The sequence below is a fragment of the Octopus bimaculoides genome, chromosome 20 (genome assembly GCF_046866305.1).
Source record: "Octopus bimaculoides isolate indiv1 chromosome 20, ASM4686630v1, whole genome shotgun sequence".
NCBI lineage: Eukaryota > Metazoa > Mollusca > Cephalopoda > Octopoda > Octopodidae > Octopus > Octopus bimaculoides.
In genome coordinates this window covers 30,037,986-30,052,934 of record NC_142947.1, presented here as the reverse complement: position 1 = coordinate 30,052,934, position 14,949 = coordinate 30,037,986, and the positions used below count along the sequence as shown (strand labels likewise).

General features: G+C 38.2%; 1 protein-coding gene across 7 annotated transcripts in view; it reads left to right on the top strand.

Annotated features, from left to right (window-relative positions):
• Positions 1 to 14,949, top strand: part of LOC106878424 (uncharacterized) — a 134,741-nt gene that overhangs the window by 96,583 nt on the left and 23,209 nt on the right. For all 7 annotated transcript variants that reach the window (XM_089338311.1, XM_089338309.1, XM_089338304.1 and 4 more), the window contains exons 5-10: positions 205 to 383; positions 4,927 to 5,112; positions 8,639 to 8,810; positions 9,724 to 9,983; positions 11,237 to 11,579; positions 11,863 to 12,273. In XM_089338311.1, the coding sequence (XP_089194437.1) occupies positions 205 to 383; positions 4,927 to 5,112; positions 8,639 to 8,810; positions 9,724 to 9,983; positions 11,237 to 11,579; positions 11,863 to 12,273 (1,551 nt within the window). The remainder of the gene's footprint in view (positions 1 to 204; positions 384 to 4,926; positions 5,113 to 8,638; positions 8,811 to 9,723; positions 9,984 to 11,236; positions 11,580 to 11,862; positions 12,274 to 14,949) is intronic.

Here is a 14,949-nt window from a genome sequence, read left to right as displayed (position 1 = left end):
TAATTTCTTGCTTGTTAACTGACCATGTAGAGGCTTCCCAATATGAGACTGCAGCACAGATTTTTCTTTCCATTTTTATTTATTGTATTGGTCTCAAGAAAGTGCTGTACTCATGGCCATTGCAAGTCCTCTAAGACCTGTAGGGTTGACGGGAGGGGAAAACAGCTGTTTTTGACCTTCGTTCATATCTCTCTTTTTTTCTAGTTAATTCTAAAGATGACTATGATATTGATGATGATGAAGAAGAAGATGATGATGATGATGATGTGTTCGATTGTGCTCCTGATTCTCCAAAGAAAGATTCTAGCACCCGCATAAAACGGCGAACTCAATCCCTCAGTGCTCTGCCAAAAGATAAAGACGAACCAAAGAGCCCTAGGAAGGTAAGATATTAACCTGTTGCTATATGTATGTATATGATGGTGGTAGTACTTGCATGATATTGTAAGTTCAACCTTGATCAAGTCGACCTAATCAAAGATTTTCTACTAATAACTGTTCTGCCTTCTGTAAAAATATGTATTTTAGACAATAAGGTAGGATTTGAGGATGATATGTGACTTATATGTGGTAGTGGTATAGGTCCGTGAGATGGTGCTGGGAGGTGTAGGGAGTTTAGTGGTTATGCAGTTAAGAAATTTGCCTCACAACCTTTTCTATCCTTGAGTTAACTAATACCTTCTAAGTAGAATTTAGTTGATAGAAATTTTACTGAAGCTTGTGTATGTGTGTGTGTGTTTGTTTAAACTAAACTGGCACTCTGTTGGTGATGACAACAAGGAGTTCCAGTTGATCCAATTAACGGAATAGCCTATTTGTGGAATTAATGTGCAAGTGGCTGAACACTTCACAGACACAAGTATCCTTAATGTATTTCTCAGGGAAATTCGGCATGTGACAAGGCTGGTCCTTTGAAATACAGCTACTACTCATTTTTGCTAGCTAAGTGGACTGGAGCAATGTGAAATAAAGTGTCTTGCTCAAGGATACAATGCACCACCAGGAATTGAACTCACAACCTTACAATTATGAGCCAAATACCCTAACCACAAACACACATGCCTTTACTTTGTATGTGTGTGTGTGTGTGTGTGTGAGCAAACCAATAAACCATTACTTGGAAGCCAAATCAAATGAAAATCCTTTATTGTATTTGTTCTACCTGAGTTACTCTGACAATCCCTTGTTACTCTCACCATCATAAATGTAGTGAACCTGTGACTGAGTCATTCAGAACCTTTAATCAACAATGATTATTCTTCACAAAATGCAACATAAAATAAAATATAGTAATCAAAACTTTTGTTGTGTATTGAGACAAGCCTACTTAATACTCCATTTGGCTCCATTTCTTGTATGGCTTTGTTTTTTTTTGTTTTTGTTTTTTTTGAATTTGAGGTGGACAGACAATCTGTTGAAATATTGTATAACTCTTTCAATTCAATAAGCAGAGTCAGTCTCTATTAAAAATCACATCATGCAATAAGAATATTGTTTATTTACCTTTGTGAAGAGTTGTGTCAATTTTCATAACTTTTTTTCCTTTTTTAAATCTTCTCCTTCAAACACTCATATGTCAAAAACGATAGGAGTGACCATCAATAATAATAATAATAATAATCTTATTACTATTAATGTCAGAGAGCAGTGGATTGGCAGATTCATTAAACATAATAAAAAAATACCTTACAGTATTTGTTCCTGTTCTTTACATTTTAAGTTCAACTCCTGCTAATGTCAATTCTGACATTCATCCCTCCGGGGTCACTACAAAGTACCAGTCAAGTACTGATATTGATGAAACTCTGGTTTCAAAATTGCTGGCTTACGGTGAATCATTTGAGAACCAGATATCAATGTTTTGCAGTATTTGTTCCAGCTCTTTATATTCTAAGTTCAAATACTACTGAGGTCAACTTTGCCTTTCACCATTCCTCAGGTTGATAGAATAAAGTTCCAGTCAAACACTGGGGTTGATGGTATCAACTAACCCCACCTCTGTTCAAAATTTTTAGCCTCATGCCTAAATTAGGAACCATTATTATTATTATTACCTCCGCCTTAGCAAAGGCAGAAGTACTGTTTTCAGTCGTGTTTGTTTGTTTGTCCGTGGACAATACCGTATGCAGGTCCTTTCCGTTTTCTTTCATACACGGATAAATTTTTCACTTTAGACCTTAATGTTCGCAAAGACACTATATCAGTGAATAGACTAAAAAAGGCCTTCATAGAGAAAACTGTCCCTGTTCCCACTGCAGACAACACACATACAGCATTACTAACACAGCCTGCACACCGACCTTCACATTCCATGACTACCATTGGGATCGATCAGGTACTGGACAAGGATTCTGGATTATTTTTCTGGTTTTTTTACTTAATTTTTGAGAGCAGTCAGGTTTATTTCAGATATTCTCATTTTAAAATCATCTCTGGCTACTGTTTGAGAGGACATTGGTGTTGCTTTGGTGGAGGTTTGCACTCTCTGATTGCTCTTGTTATTATTATTATATATAATACCAAGGTGGTGAGCTAATAGAATTGTTAGTACACCACATAAAATACCTAGCAGCATGTCTTTTATATTCAAAGTTCAAATTCCGCTGAAGTTGACTTTGCCTTAAATCCTTTCAGGGTTGATAAATTAAGTACCAATGAAACACTGGGGTTGATGTAATCAACTAGTCTCCTCCCACAAAATTTCAGGCCTTGTGCTTTTAGTCGAAAGGATTATTATTATTATTCTAGACGTCGCACAATATACAATATCGTGAGGTTGTTGATTGAAGATATTGTATCTACTGGGGGTTTGTACTGTTTGTCTAGTCACAACAAGGACCTCAGACAGACAGTACTTTGCACAATATACGTGCAGTTCCAAGTAATGCCAACTTTTGCAATACATCTAGATTGTAGGTATCTCTAAGGTTTTCAGATGTTTTTTCAGATTGGGTGGTATTGAACCCAATGCTCCAATGACAATAGTAATAACTTTTATGTTCGACTCTCATAGCTGCCACATCTTAGCGACCTCAATTATCAGGTTTCCATTTTTATCTTTTTATCTTTCTTTCATGATGATATGTTGATCTCCTGACACTGTTACGTCGATTATTAGGCACTCTTGTTTGTCCCTCCTAAAGGTTACTATATCCAACCTTCGGTGCTCTAACACTTCGTCTGTCTGGGACTTTGATTTCTTCCATTACCTTTTCCTGTGTATGTTGGTACCTAGCACCCGTAACTTCATATCCATACTTATGGCATAGTAGCCAGTGGAGATTTTGGGCTACTTTGTCATGTCTACGCTTCTACTCTTTCTGTGCAAGACTTTCACAAGCACTAACAATGTGAGCCACACTTTCGACCCTCTCCCCACACGTTCTGCAGAGGTCTGATGCACTTGTGTGGTATATATTCTTTTTCACTGAGTTGGTATTCAATACCTGGTCCTGGGCCACGATGATTAGGCTTTCAATATTCTTTTTTAGGTCACCCTTCTGGAACCACTCCATGATGCTCTCTGGTCTTTTAATTTTTTGGTTTCACGGTAGAACTAACCATGTGATTCCATACAGAGTAAGGTTTCTTCTCTTTCAGCGGCTGTTCTTGTTCGGAATTCACGAGCACTCTCAAGTCCATTTTTGTTAACTCCTTCTGCACCAGCAGCATACTGTAGCAAGTCTCCTTTGCTGTTTACCAAATATTCTGCCATGTTTCTTCTTTCACTGTTAATGCACTCCCAAATGCTAATCAGCCTACATCCACCCTCACCTCTCTTCATGTAGAGCCTGTGTACATTTGCCTTAGAGTGGAGAGCATCTTGCATTGTCATTGTCTTTCGGGTAGTGTGATCGAGTTGGTCAATCTCCGCTTGTGTCCATCTCAGGATGGGCACACTATAGCGGACTACAGCAACAGCCCATATGTTGATGGCAGTCACAAGGTTCCTTGAGTTGAGCTTTGATTTCAAGAGAAGTTTGAGGCACTTGAAATATACAGTGATGACCTTGTCTTTTATTTTTCTGTGCAAGATATTGTCCAGCTCCTGGATCCCAAGCTACTTGTACCCATTATCATCCAGGTCTTCCATTCTCTCTGTTTGGCAATTCTGTGCCCCTACAATTTACTCTTTTCCCCTGCTTCAAACTAAGTACTGCACACTTTGAGATACCGAATTCCATCCCTATATCCTTGCTGCACATTTGCACAGTCTCAATCAGCCTCTCCATTTCAGGCTCTGTTTTTGCGAACAGTTTTAAATCATCCTTGAAGAGAAGGTAGTTGAGACGAGGTCTGTTCTTTCTCAGCTCATAGTGCACATTGATTTTATGTAGGACTACAGAAAGTGGGATCAAGGCTATAACAAATAACAGAGGTGAACAAGAGTCTCCTTGGAAGATACCTCTTTTGATGGTTACCTTGGCTAAGTGCTGGTTGTTACAGGAAAGACATTTTCCAACTAGGCATGCTGTTCTTAATCGATGCACACATGTTGAGTGTTTCCAAAATCCATGAATGTGGCAACATATCGTAAGCCTTTTTGAAGTCTAACCATGCCATGCATGTTTTTTTGGTGCCCTTGGATCCTTTTCAGCATCCCTTTTGTTCTACTGGCAGAAGATTGTTTTCTGCAAGGAATGTATATATTTTCCCTACGAGGGTACCTGTTAATATTATTAGGATGGTGAGCTGGCAGAATCGTTAACATGCCAGACAAAACGCTTAGATTGTTATTGTTATATAATAAATATATAAAGTATACGAATATTGAAACGTAAAACCCTAAATTTTATAAGGTAGAAAGGTGAAGATGAATATTTGTTGAATTCTCCATCATTTAGTCATCAAGTTTTCAAAATTGTTTTTTCGTGTTTTTCACCTCCACCTTCTCCATCATTTATTCATTTAATCTGGTCATTTCAGGTACGAGATAAAGAACACATCCGCCGACCAATGAATGCTTTCATGATATTCAGCAAACGCCATCGAGCTCTGGTTCATCAACAGCATCCCAACCAAGATAACCGAACAGTGAGCAAGATTCTCGGAGAATGGTGGTACGCCCTGCTGCCACGTGATAAGCAAAAGTACCATGACCTGGCGTTCCAGGTGAGTAGTCAGCCAGCAGTGCACATTATCTCAGTACTTGTTGTATCATATAAACTAGGCCTTGAGGGTAGTGCTATGACCTGGGGTCCCAGCTGAGTAACAGGCTTCTAGAACAATATAGCTTGTCACCTTAGTTTTTCATTCCTCTTTAGTTACTGTTAAATCACATTACCTGAGCAACAAGAGTAGCAATTGTTTTGATGCCTTATGTTTTGGTTGAATGACTTTGTCCTAAATATGGGTGCCATTTCATACCAACTGGAACTTGATATTAGTAATGGTCCTTGCATTTTTTCTGTTTATGCTTTATGTACATACAGATGTGTGTTTGTGTGTATAAGAAAAGGGGGGACAAAGGAATAACAGATTATCTTATGAAGCATTTGGGACATGTATATTAAGTTCTACACCAGGTTATTAGTATCATGGTGCCTAAGTGAAATATTAAAAACACACACACACAAACACATTTATATACATAAGTACAAGGTGAATAAACGGGAATGGGGACAGAAGAACCAGGAGTGTTGGCTGGTAGAGGCTGCAAAAATGCATGGGAAAGTGAGTGTGGAGATGAATATAATGAATGAAAAAGAAGTGTTGAGGGATGATAAGTGAGAGAGGTAGGGAAAAGTAGCTGATAACTGTGGAGAGTGGATAGGGTTGAGGGGTAGGTTACAAGTGTGTGGTAGGAGAGAGAAGCATGCATAGTACATGAAGAGAGTAAGAGACATGGTGATGAAGGAGGTGAGTTGATTCAGTGGTTAGAGGAGAGAGGCAGTGTAAAATGTGGGTGGAGTGGACAGTTTAAGGATGTGGAATGGGTATCAAGTGAAATGGTTCCATGTAGTGAGGAATAGTGGTATCAAAGAAAAACTGTAGTTAAGGAAATGAAGAGTAGCTTCTTTACTACATATCAAGCAAGGCCATTTTCCTGAAGATACCAGGCTCCTGTCCTTGCTCAGTTTACCTTGAGGCACCTCGATTCTTTGTTAGCTTTCCATGCCTGAAATTTACTCTCTAATTCCCCTATTGATTTAGCTAGGCGTTCCCATTAACATCCAATTTTAAATTCTATGATGGCCTGTAGGAATTATGATGAATTGGAGAGGATTGAGAACTAAACTTTGGGGAACTACTACCTTCAGGTTAAATTTGTCTTAGAAAACATTGTTGACTCTCACAATACTTACTTTATCTTTGTACATGACTTGTACATTCCTCACAAGCCATTCATCTACATTTAGTTTCCTTTGTGACCACCAAATTACTGAATGAGGTACTTCTCAAACACCATCTTCAAGTCAACAAAATTCAGAAATAACATTTTATTCTTAGCCAAGTATTTATCCTGCTGTTGCTTTACTAGGAAAATTGCTTGTGTAGTGCTTCTTCTGGGCACAAAACCAAGCTGCATCTCATTTTGGTCTGTCATGGATCAGTTGTGCTATGACTCTCTCCATAACCTTCATAACTTGATCCAGTAGATCCTCTATAATTTCCTCTCACTAAGGTATCTCCTTTGCTTTTGTAGCAGTTTACAATGCTGATACTCTAGTCATATGATATGACACCTTCCTATATAACTTGATTAACTATTCAAGTGGTGATTGCATATCCTACCTCACCAGATATTTTGAGCATCTCTACGACTATCTTTGATAAACACGCAGCTTACCTTCTCTTCATGTCTTTAATCACTTCATCTACCAAGTTATTGTCAACTTGAATTGCTGGTCTGTCTGTTGGAGCCAGCATGAAGTAGTCCCTCTTTATCCCACGCATACTCCACTTTCAGCAGCCTTTCATAATAGCAATTCCACACCACTTTTTTGTTTTATGTATCATAACACATATCATTCCAAATACACTTCTTGCCAGTACAATCTCACATACAGTGTCATGATTTTGAACACTTCATGCTTCTGATCCTTTGTTGTAGGACATGTGCTAATCTCTCCCTTTGTTCCTCATCCTTAGCCAAATATACCCATCACCTAGCTGCTCTTCTAGCTATTTGATAATGCTTCCTACAACCATCTTTCTTCCAGGCTTTTGAAGCCTGTCTCTTAGTCTTTACCACCCTTTTTAACTATGTCATTCCACCTCCATGTTAATTTCGGTTTGCTTGGAACTTTACTCCAGCTGCATGTCTCATCTGTAGCTCTAAGCAAGTTATCTCATTGAAATTCCCAGTTGTCATCTATGCTACCAGTATCTAAATCTTTCTCCCTGCAGTCATATGCATTGATTTGAATTTCTCTAAACCTATCTCAAATTGCAGGATCTTTTAGTTTATATATAAATAAATACATGTAGTTCTGTGCATGCATGTGATAGAATTTGACTCAAAATTGTTAGAGCTGCCTCAAACAGTCAGTAAAGAATTCTGTTAGAGGAAACATGACCAAGAGAAAGAAGCAGGTGGTAGCAAGCATGTAGTATGTTGTATGAATGCTAATAATACAATCCACCACCCCAACACTTTACACCATTGACCATTGAAAGCAAACAATGTTGTGATGTTCATTGATTGTACGAAGCCCATGTACCAGCAAATTATGCCATGAGTATGAATGGACAACCAAAGTTGACGCATGCAAAACTTGCCTACTGAGGCATGTTTTCAAGATCTGATAATGTATATGACTTGTTAACAAGTTGTCTTGTTAATAAGTTGCAAAGTGAAATCTATGGTGACAGCATATAAAAAGAGACTTCAAATGATGATGATGATGATGAGAACAATATGCAACACTTGTACATGGATAAAATCTTAGTTATCTAAAGCAGAAGAAAGATATATCATTAGATTTTCTTACTCAATCACTTGCAAAATCACCAAAAAAAAAGGAAGTAAATATTAAGATAATTTGGTATTACAAATGGTTGCAATTCAAATTATTAAATTGGCTTCATCCATCAGATTTTTATTCAAAATTACCCATTCCTAGACAAGCTGCCTTTACCACTGTAAGACCACTCACAGTGGTCTTATTGTGCACTTAACAGAAACGTTATAGTGCTAAACCAAAAATCTAGTGGTGTTTCATCTGGCTCTTTACAGTCTGAGTACAAATCCTACTGAGTTTAACTTTGCCTTTCACCCTTTTGGGGTCAATTAAATAAAATACCAGTCAGTTACTGGGATTAATGTAATCAACTTAACACATACACACATGCAGAAGAGAGAAAAGAGAGAGAGAGAGTTTGTGTGTGTGAGACAGAGAGAGAGACTGGACAGGAAATGTTTTATCTGGTAAGCAAAACCTTGAGTATGACCCAATCTTATCAGGCACAGTATCACATTGATTCTATATGAGAATTACATGAAGAATGAAAGCATCTGTGGAATTTTCAGCTATTTACATTATGATACAGTAAGCAGGTAACAAGTACTATTGATTGAACAAATAGAACAAAATTAACCATATATATCACATACATACTTAGCACATTGCTAAGTATGTTTATGATATGTGTTTGTGTACATGCTTTTCACCTTATATCTGTTATATACTCACAGGTAAAAGAGGCCCATTTTAAGGCCCACCCTGACTGGAAATGGTGTTCAAAGGATCGTAAAAAGTCCCACACAATTGCTGCCACATTAAAGCAACGTAACAGCCGTCGACTGAGTTCCTCAGAGGATATTCCAGATGATTCTGCAGAAGGATTACCAGAATCAGATATTGTTGGTAAGTAGCTCTGATTAACATAATACATAGACCCCACCTCATACTGCCTGTTACTCTCCGAATTAATATACACTCTATTTCATTCTGCCTGTCACCATCAGCATCATCATCATCATTTAACATCCGCCTTACATGCAGGCATGGGTTGGACAGTTTGACAGGAGCAGACTATGTAGAATACCTCAGGCTACTGTGTCTATTTTAGCAGGGTTTTTACAGCTGGATGCCCTTCCAAATGCCAACCACTTTACCGTGGGGACTGGATGCATTTTACAGGGTCACCAAGTAATTTGCAAGACAAGGAATTTTGTGAGGAGGGGACCTTGTGTGGGATGATGAAAGATTAGAGTGTGACAGAGAGGCAGAAGCAGGTATCTTGCTAGAGAGGGGGGAACATTGAAGGAGGTTTATCACGTGCCATGATGAAAGTGCCAGAGTATACTCGCAGGTAACAGGGATCACAGCATAGATGGGATGGTAGAGTAAGGAAGACAGAGATAAGTGGTGGCAATTGCCAGGGCATGCCCTCAAGGTACAGAGATCATAATATACATGGCCAGGTATTGCCTAGAAGGCAAGAGTAGGGAGTGGAGATTGCAGCAACTGTCCTAATTTACATTCATTCTACACCTTACTGCTGTCTCTCTGCTCTAAGTCACATGCACTCCTCTTTGTGCATACTCATACAAACAATATATATTCATATGCACAGACGATGTGCACATACATGCACACACGCACATACACACACACACACATTCAAAGATACTCAAAATATTGATTTTCTTTTGTTTATGGTTCAATAATTGTTTAATTGTAGAGTTTTTCTGAGTTACTCTGGATTTATTTCTTAGTAATTACAGTCATTACCTCAGTTGAACAGATTCTATATGTAAAACATTTTGTCTTGCAGATGATTCCAATGAGGGTCGAATGCCGCTGGCAGAAGGATTGGAACCCGGGTTACATCGTTGTGATGAAATCGAGTCTTCCAACGTCGCTCAGATGTCGGCAGTCAGTTACACGTCTACTAGAGATATGTATGAATCATCAAAGGGGCGCTCACAGAGCCTATCAGCAATGCCGCATCGAGATGAAGGGGGAGGCACGCAGTCCATTATCAGTGGACAGCCGAGCTGCAGCCAAGAAAGAAGTCACAGTCCATTTCGAGAGGTTTGTACCTCTTTGTAACCTATTCCATTGTGTACCTAGTGAGAAAGTCATCAGTTACTTAGTTACATTCCACCTTGCTCTAGACTCACATTTCCATACAGTTGTTGTTGTTGTTTCATTTGCATGTCAGCCTCAGTTAAGCAGTACTATGATCAAAACTATTTCAGCTATGACCTTCATTGCCTTTTTCTCATGGCTTTGCCTGACTCCAGACTATATTAGCCAGGAAATTTGGCTGCTATTTCTAACAGTTCAAAAGACCTTATAGAGAGTATCATATTGGTTTTACCTGGATATACAGGTCAGATGTCCTTAACAAGTAAATGTGTTAAATCGGCTTCCTTTGTACAGTTTTAAAAGCAATGTTCTAGTTAAAGACTGTTCAATGAGGACCCAGTGAAAGTATAACAGAAGGATAACAATGAAAGCTTAAACTCGAAGTGGTTTGCTTGGATGTGTGACTAATTCTGGTTCTCTTTCTAACAACTCCCTATTTAACTTTACCAGTTCTTTTGCCCATGGTGCTTAGTCCCCTTCACGCCTACTCCAATACAATATCAGAATCTTCTGAAATATTTTGACTTGAGTTGGTATTTTCCACATTGTGATGTCTGATCAGAGTTTCTCCACCATTTTTACCTATGGACCTCTCATAGCCATTCAATGCTTAAAAACTAATTTTATAGAAACTACTTTCAAAATTGCTAATTTGTTATTCACACATTTACTTGTATAGGTTGAACAATGTAAAATGTTAGAGAAAGAAACCTAGCCATATCTTGCAAAATATACATCTAAATCAAAACTTTTCATAGACCCTTAAAATACTACTGTGGCTCCCCGATTTACTATTTTGCTAGTGTGGACCCCCCCCCCCCCCCCAAAAAAAAAGATCTTATATGGATCCCAGCTGAGAACTACTGGGTTAGATAGACTAAGGCCATTTGAGAGGTAGGTGTTTTTGCATTGAACTCAATATAGTCACTGGTGATAGGATATCAGCCACGAAGCAAGCACCTGGTTGTGCTTTTACATGGCAGTGCATGGTCGCTTTTATCTGGCACCAGCACAGGATTCATGCAGATCAGTCCTCACCACCAGGGGGAACAGTCTTAACAGTTCTGCTGCCCAACTCCTGAGCTTCGAAGCTATCATAGAAAACACTTCTATTCACAGCCATGTCCATGTGGTTAAGAAGTTTATTTAATTGTTTAGTTATGTATTTGATTTTTTTTTTTGTTTCTTTTTTGCAGAAACGAGCTCAGCCAGTGAATCAGTTGCAAGGGTCAGTGCAGTCTCTGCACCAGTCGCAGCACCAACTGAAATCTCAGCTGAACTCACCGCATACTCCATCTGCATCGCTCCAGCAAGGAGGCATGCTACCATCATCATCGTCACCACCACAGCCGCCACCTTCTCAACACCATCCTTCTTCACTCATGCCTACCCTGCCTCCAGTTTCTGCCTCCTACATACAACAGCACTCTTCATCTGATTCTGTTGCTACACAGTCGAGGCAATCACATCCAATGGATGATGATGATGACAGTGATAATGGACATATGGTCATCTATGAGGCAGATGATGGTAGCACGGGTATGTCAGCCTTATCATCACACAATCTCTTTTATCCTTATCTTTTCTACTTCGAATTTCTATTTTTGTCTCTCTAATTTTGTCCCTCTCTCTCTCTCTCTCTCTCTCTCTCTGATTTTTTTCTCCTTTCCTCTCTTTGTCATTCTCTCTCTCTCTCGTCTGTCTTTCTCTTTTGTTCTTTCTTTGTTAGTTTAATCATTATGATAACCCTACATTTTTCCAAGTCATCTCAGTCCTACTGTGTATTTAATTCAACCATTATTATGTGTTTTTTTTTTTACAGGTAAAGATGATGATGATGGTGGCGAAATAGACTTAAACTGTAAAGAGCAGGTCTCTGACAGTGAGACTGATAGTCAAACCGAAGATGATGGCATCATTGAGAATAAAGCTTTCCCCCAACAACGTTTTTCTCCCATGATGACTCATATCTCTCCAGCAGACTATGCATATCGGCCAGAGCCAAGAAAGAGTGTTCCAGGCTCTCCAGGCAAAACTAACCTTGATAAACCAGACATGGTCAACTCAATTGTGCCATCCAGTCATGAGAAGTTTGTGTTTCGTCCATCCCATTCTGGTTCCAGTTTCCAACCTGTTGGTGCTATGTTCAAAGCAAGGAACAAGCCCGAACGGACCCCAGTATCCAACATGCGAGAGGAGGTGTATGAGAGAGGAGAACAAAGAGTAATGCAAGGTACATTATATTTTCTTATGCTTCACCTGCTGTTGTTAATTTCCCAGGAGTCACAAATGGCTTGAAGTTTATGTTCTTCATTTTTCAAATTTGCCATCATTCCTGTCAGTTATCTCCTTGCTTTTACTACCTTCCTACTCCTCTCACATCATTCACTGTTTACATTTCTGTTACTTAAATACTATGCTGTCAGTAGTGCCAACACAGATCCTCTTTGATCACTTTCTTCAACTTCTGGATTTTATTTCTTTGCCTTTATTTTTCATAGATTCTTTTCTTTCCTTTCCTTGTTCTTCTGTATTTCAGTTTTTATTTCTCTCACTATTCAAATTCTATTCCTTTGGTGTTTCAAGAAACATTTCCAACAAAGGGTTCTGCCCACAACATTGAACACTTCCTTTTCCTCATAACAAACCAATTTATTCCAGTTCTAAATTGTTTACGCTTGCTAATTACTAATACAGACCATTGTTAGTTTCTTAAGACAAATAGTACTGCATTGTTTTATGCATGGCTCCATGCAAATAAGCAATAGGCTGGATTCTGTCAATGTTTTTAACCAAAGAATTGGAAGTCACATCAGTCCTGTGAAAAACACTTATATTCTGTCATTTAGATTATTGTCCCCAACTATGGTTCTCTTATAATGTTAAGTTCACTACTGGAAGAAATCCAGTGATCCAAAGGAGATCGCCTCTATACAACAGTTGTACTACTGAGAGAGGTTGAAAACTATGAATCCACTCCTTGAAGTGAAGAAAAGTCATACAATAACATTTATTATGTATCATATACAATTTTTTCCAGATTTTTAAATCTATATGTTTGGGGTATATTCAAGTGCAACACCATATTTAATGTACATGGCTGGAAGTAAGCTATATCTGTCGTCCAAGCTAAATGATGTGTAACTTGTCATTGTTTTATCATTATAATAATAATAATACCTATAAGTATGTCCATATCAGCAGTTGTATCAATCAATGTCTAATTAAATAATGCAAAATTTTTCTCATAATTTTTGATATCAAGTAATCAAAATAAAATTGACATTGATAGCATTAAAACACAGATTTTGTTTTTGAAGTAATTTGTACTGTAAATTCATATTATATATGTATGATATCTACACAGTTTATATGTCCTTCTTGATTACATTTTTAATATTGAATTGAATATTTAAAATATGTTTTTTCACTGTCTGAAATTTTAAAATACTGTTTCAATGTACTTACTGTCTTTAAAAAATTATTGAAAAATGAAAGACAAATTTTTTTCACAGTGGCATGATATTAAAAGTGCATATCATACATGAAAGATTTTTTTTTTCTAGAATTTCTTAGCCCATAATTTGTGCTGCACACTATATGTGTATGCATATTATACAAATGTATACAGTAATTTATATCTGAATAATCTTGGAAATACTGACAGCCAACTTTCTCTGCTGTTTTGTGTATCAGATGAAGAAGGATCACAATAAGTATTGACACATTGTGCTGATGGAAACCTATCTGTTACTCATGTGCTCTTAATACTTATTGCCTCTGTGCAACTGCAGCATGTAAAGTCTACCTCTTCTGTAAGCCTACTTGTAATTCAACAACACTTTTTGTGTCTATACACTGTAAATGGTCATTTCTCTGATGGTAGAGTTTTGCTTTCTCTCATACTTACTAATGCTTTAGTCTTTGCTAAGTTTTCTTCAATGCCTGTCAGTTCTAAGTTTTGTTCCTATATCTATGAACAAAAACTATGGACACATAAAAGGTGCAGCAATATCAGAGGGGGGTTAACAGGGAAAATAGCTTTTGTATGTGGAAGATGCACAGGTACAATAAACATCGAAAATGTACAGAAAATAGACTCCATCAATTGCCAAAGGAACAAGCTAGAGTTAGTAGACAGCTTCCGTTATCTAGGTGACCAAGTTAGTAGTGGAGTTGGATGCTCCAAGAGCATAGCTGTGAGAATAAGATTAGGCTGGGCAAAGTTCAGAGAGCTCCTACCTCTGCTGGCAGCAAAGGGCCTCTCCCTCAGACTGAAAGGCAGATTGTGCAAACAGCTATGCTATGTGGCAGTGAAACATGGGATGTGACAGCTGAGGACATGCATATGCTTGAAAGAAATGAAGCCAATATGCTTCACTGGATGTGCAATGTCAGTGTGCATGTTCGATAGAGTGTAAGCATCTTGAGAGAAAAGTTGGGCATAAGAGGCATCACATGTGGCAAGCAAGAGAGACAACAGAGCTGGTATGGTCATGTGATGCATATGAACAAGGACAGTTGTGTAAAGAAGTGCCAGTCTCTAACTGTGGAGGGAACCTGTGGTAGAGGTAGACTCAGCTGCAGAACCTCTGCCAAATGAGACTGGAGTCTGGTGCAGCCTTCCAGCTTGCCAGCCCTGGTCAAACCGTCCAACCCATGCCAGCATGGACAATGAATGTTAAATGATTATGATAATATATATATATATATATAAAAGGGGGATGTTAAAATGATGGTGATGTAGACACATATTTATATTGCATTGTTTTAGGCCAAGTTTTTCATGTTAACACTAACCACTATGTGAAGCAAGAGGTAGAATTTCTCAGTGTAATTGGTTTTCTGTCTTTTTGCTGTTTTCCACTTGACTATACTTTCATACACACATGTATACACACAGTTTAAT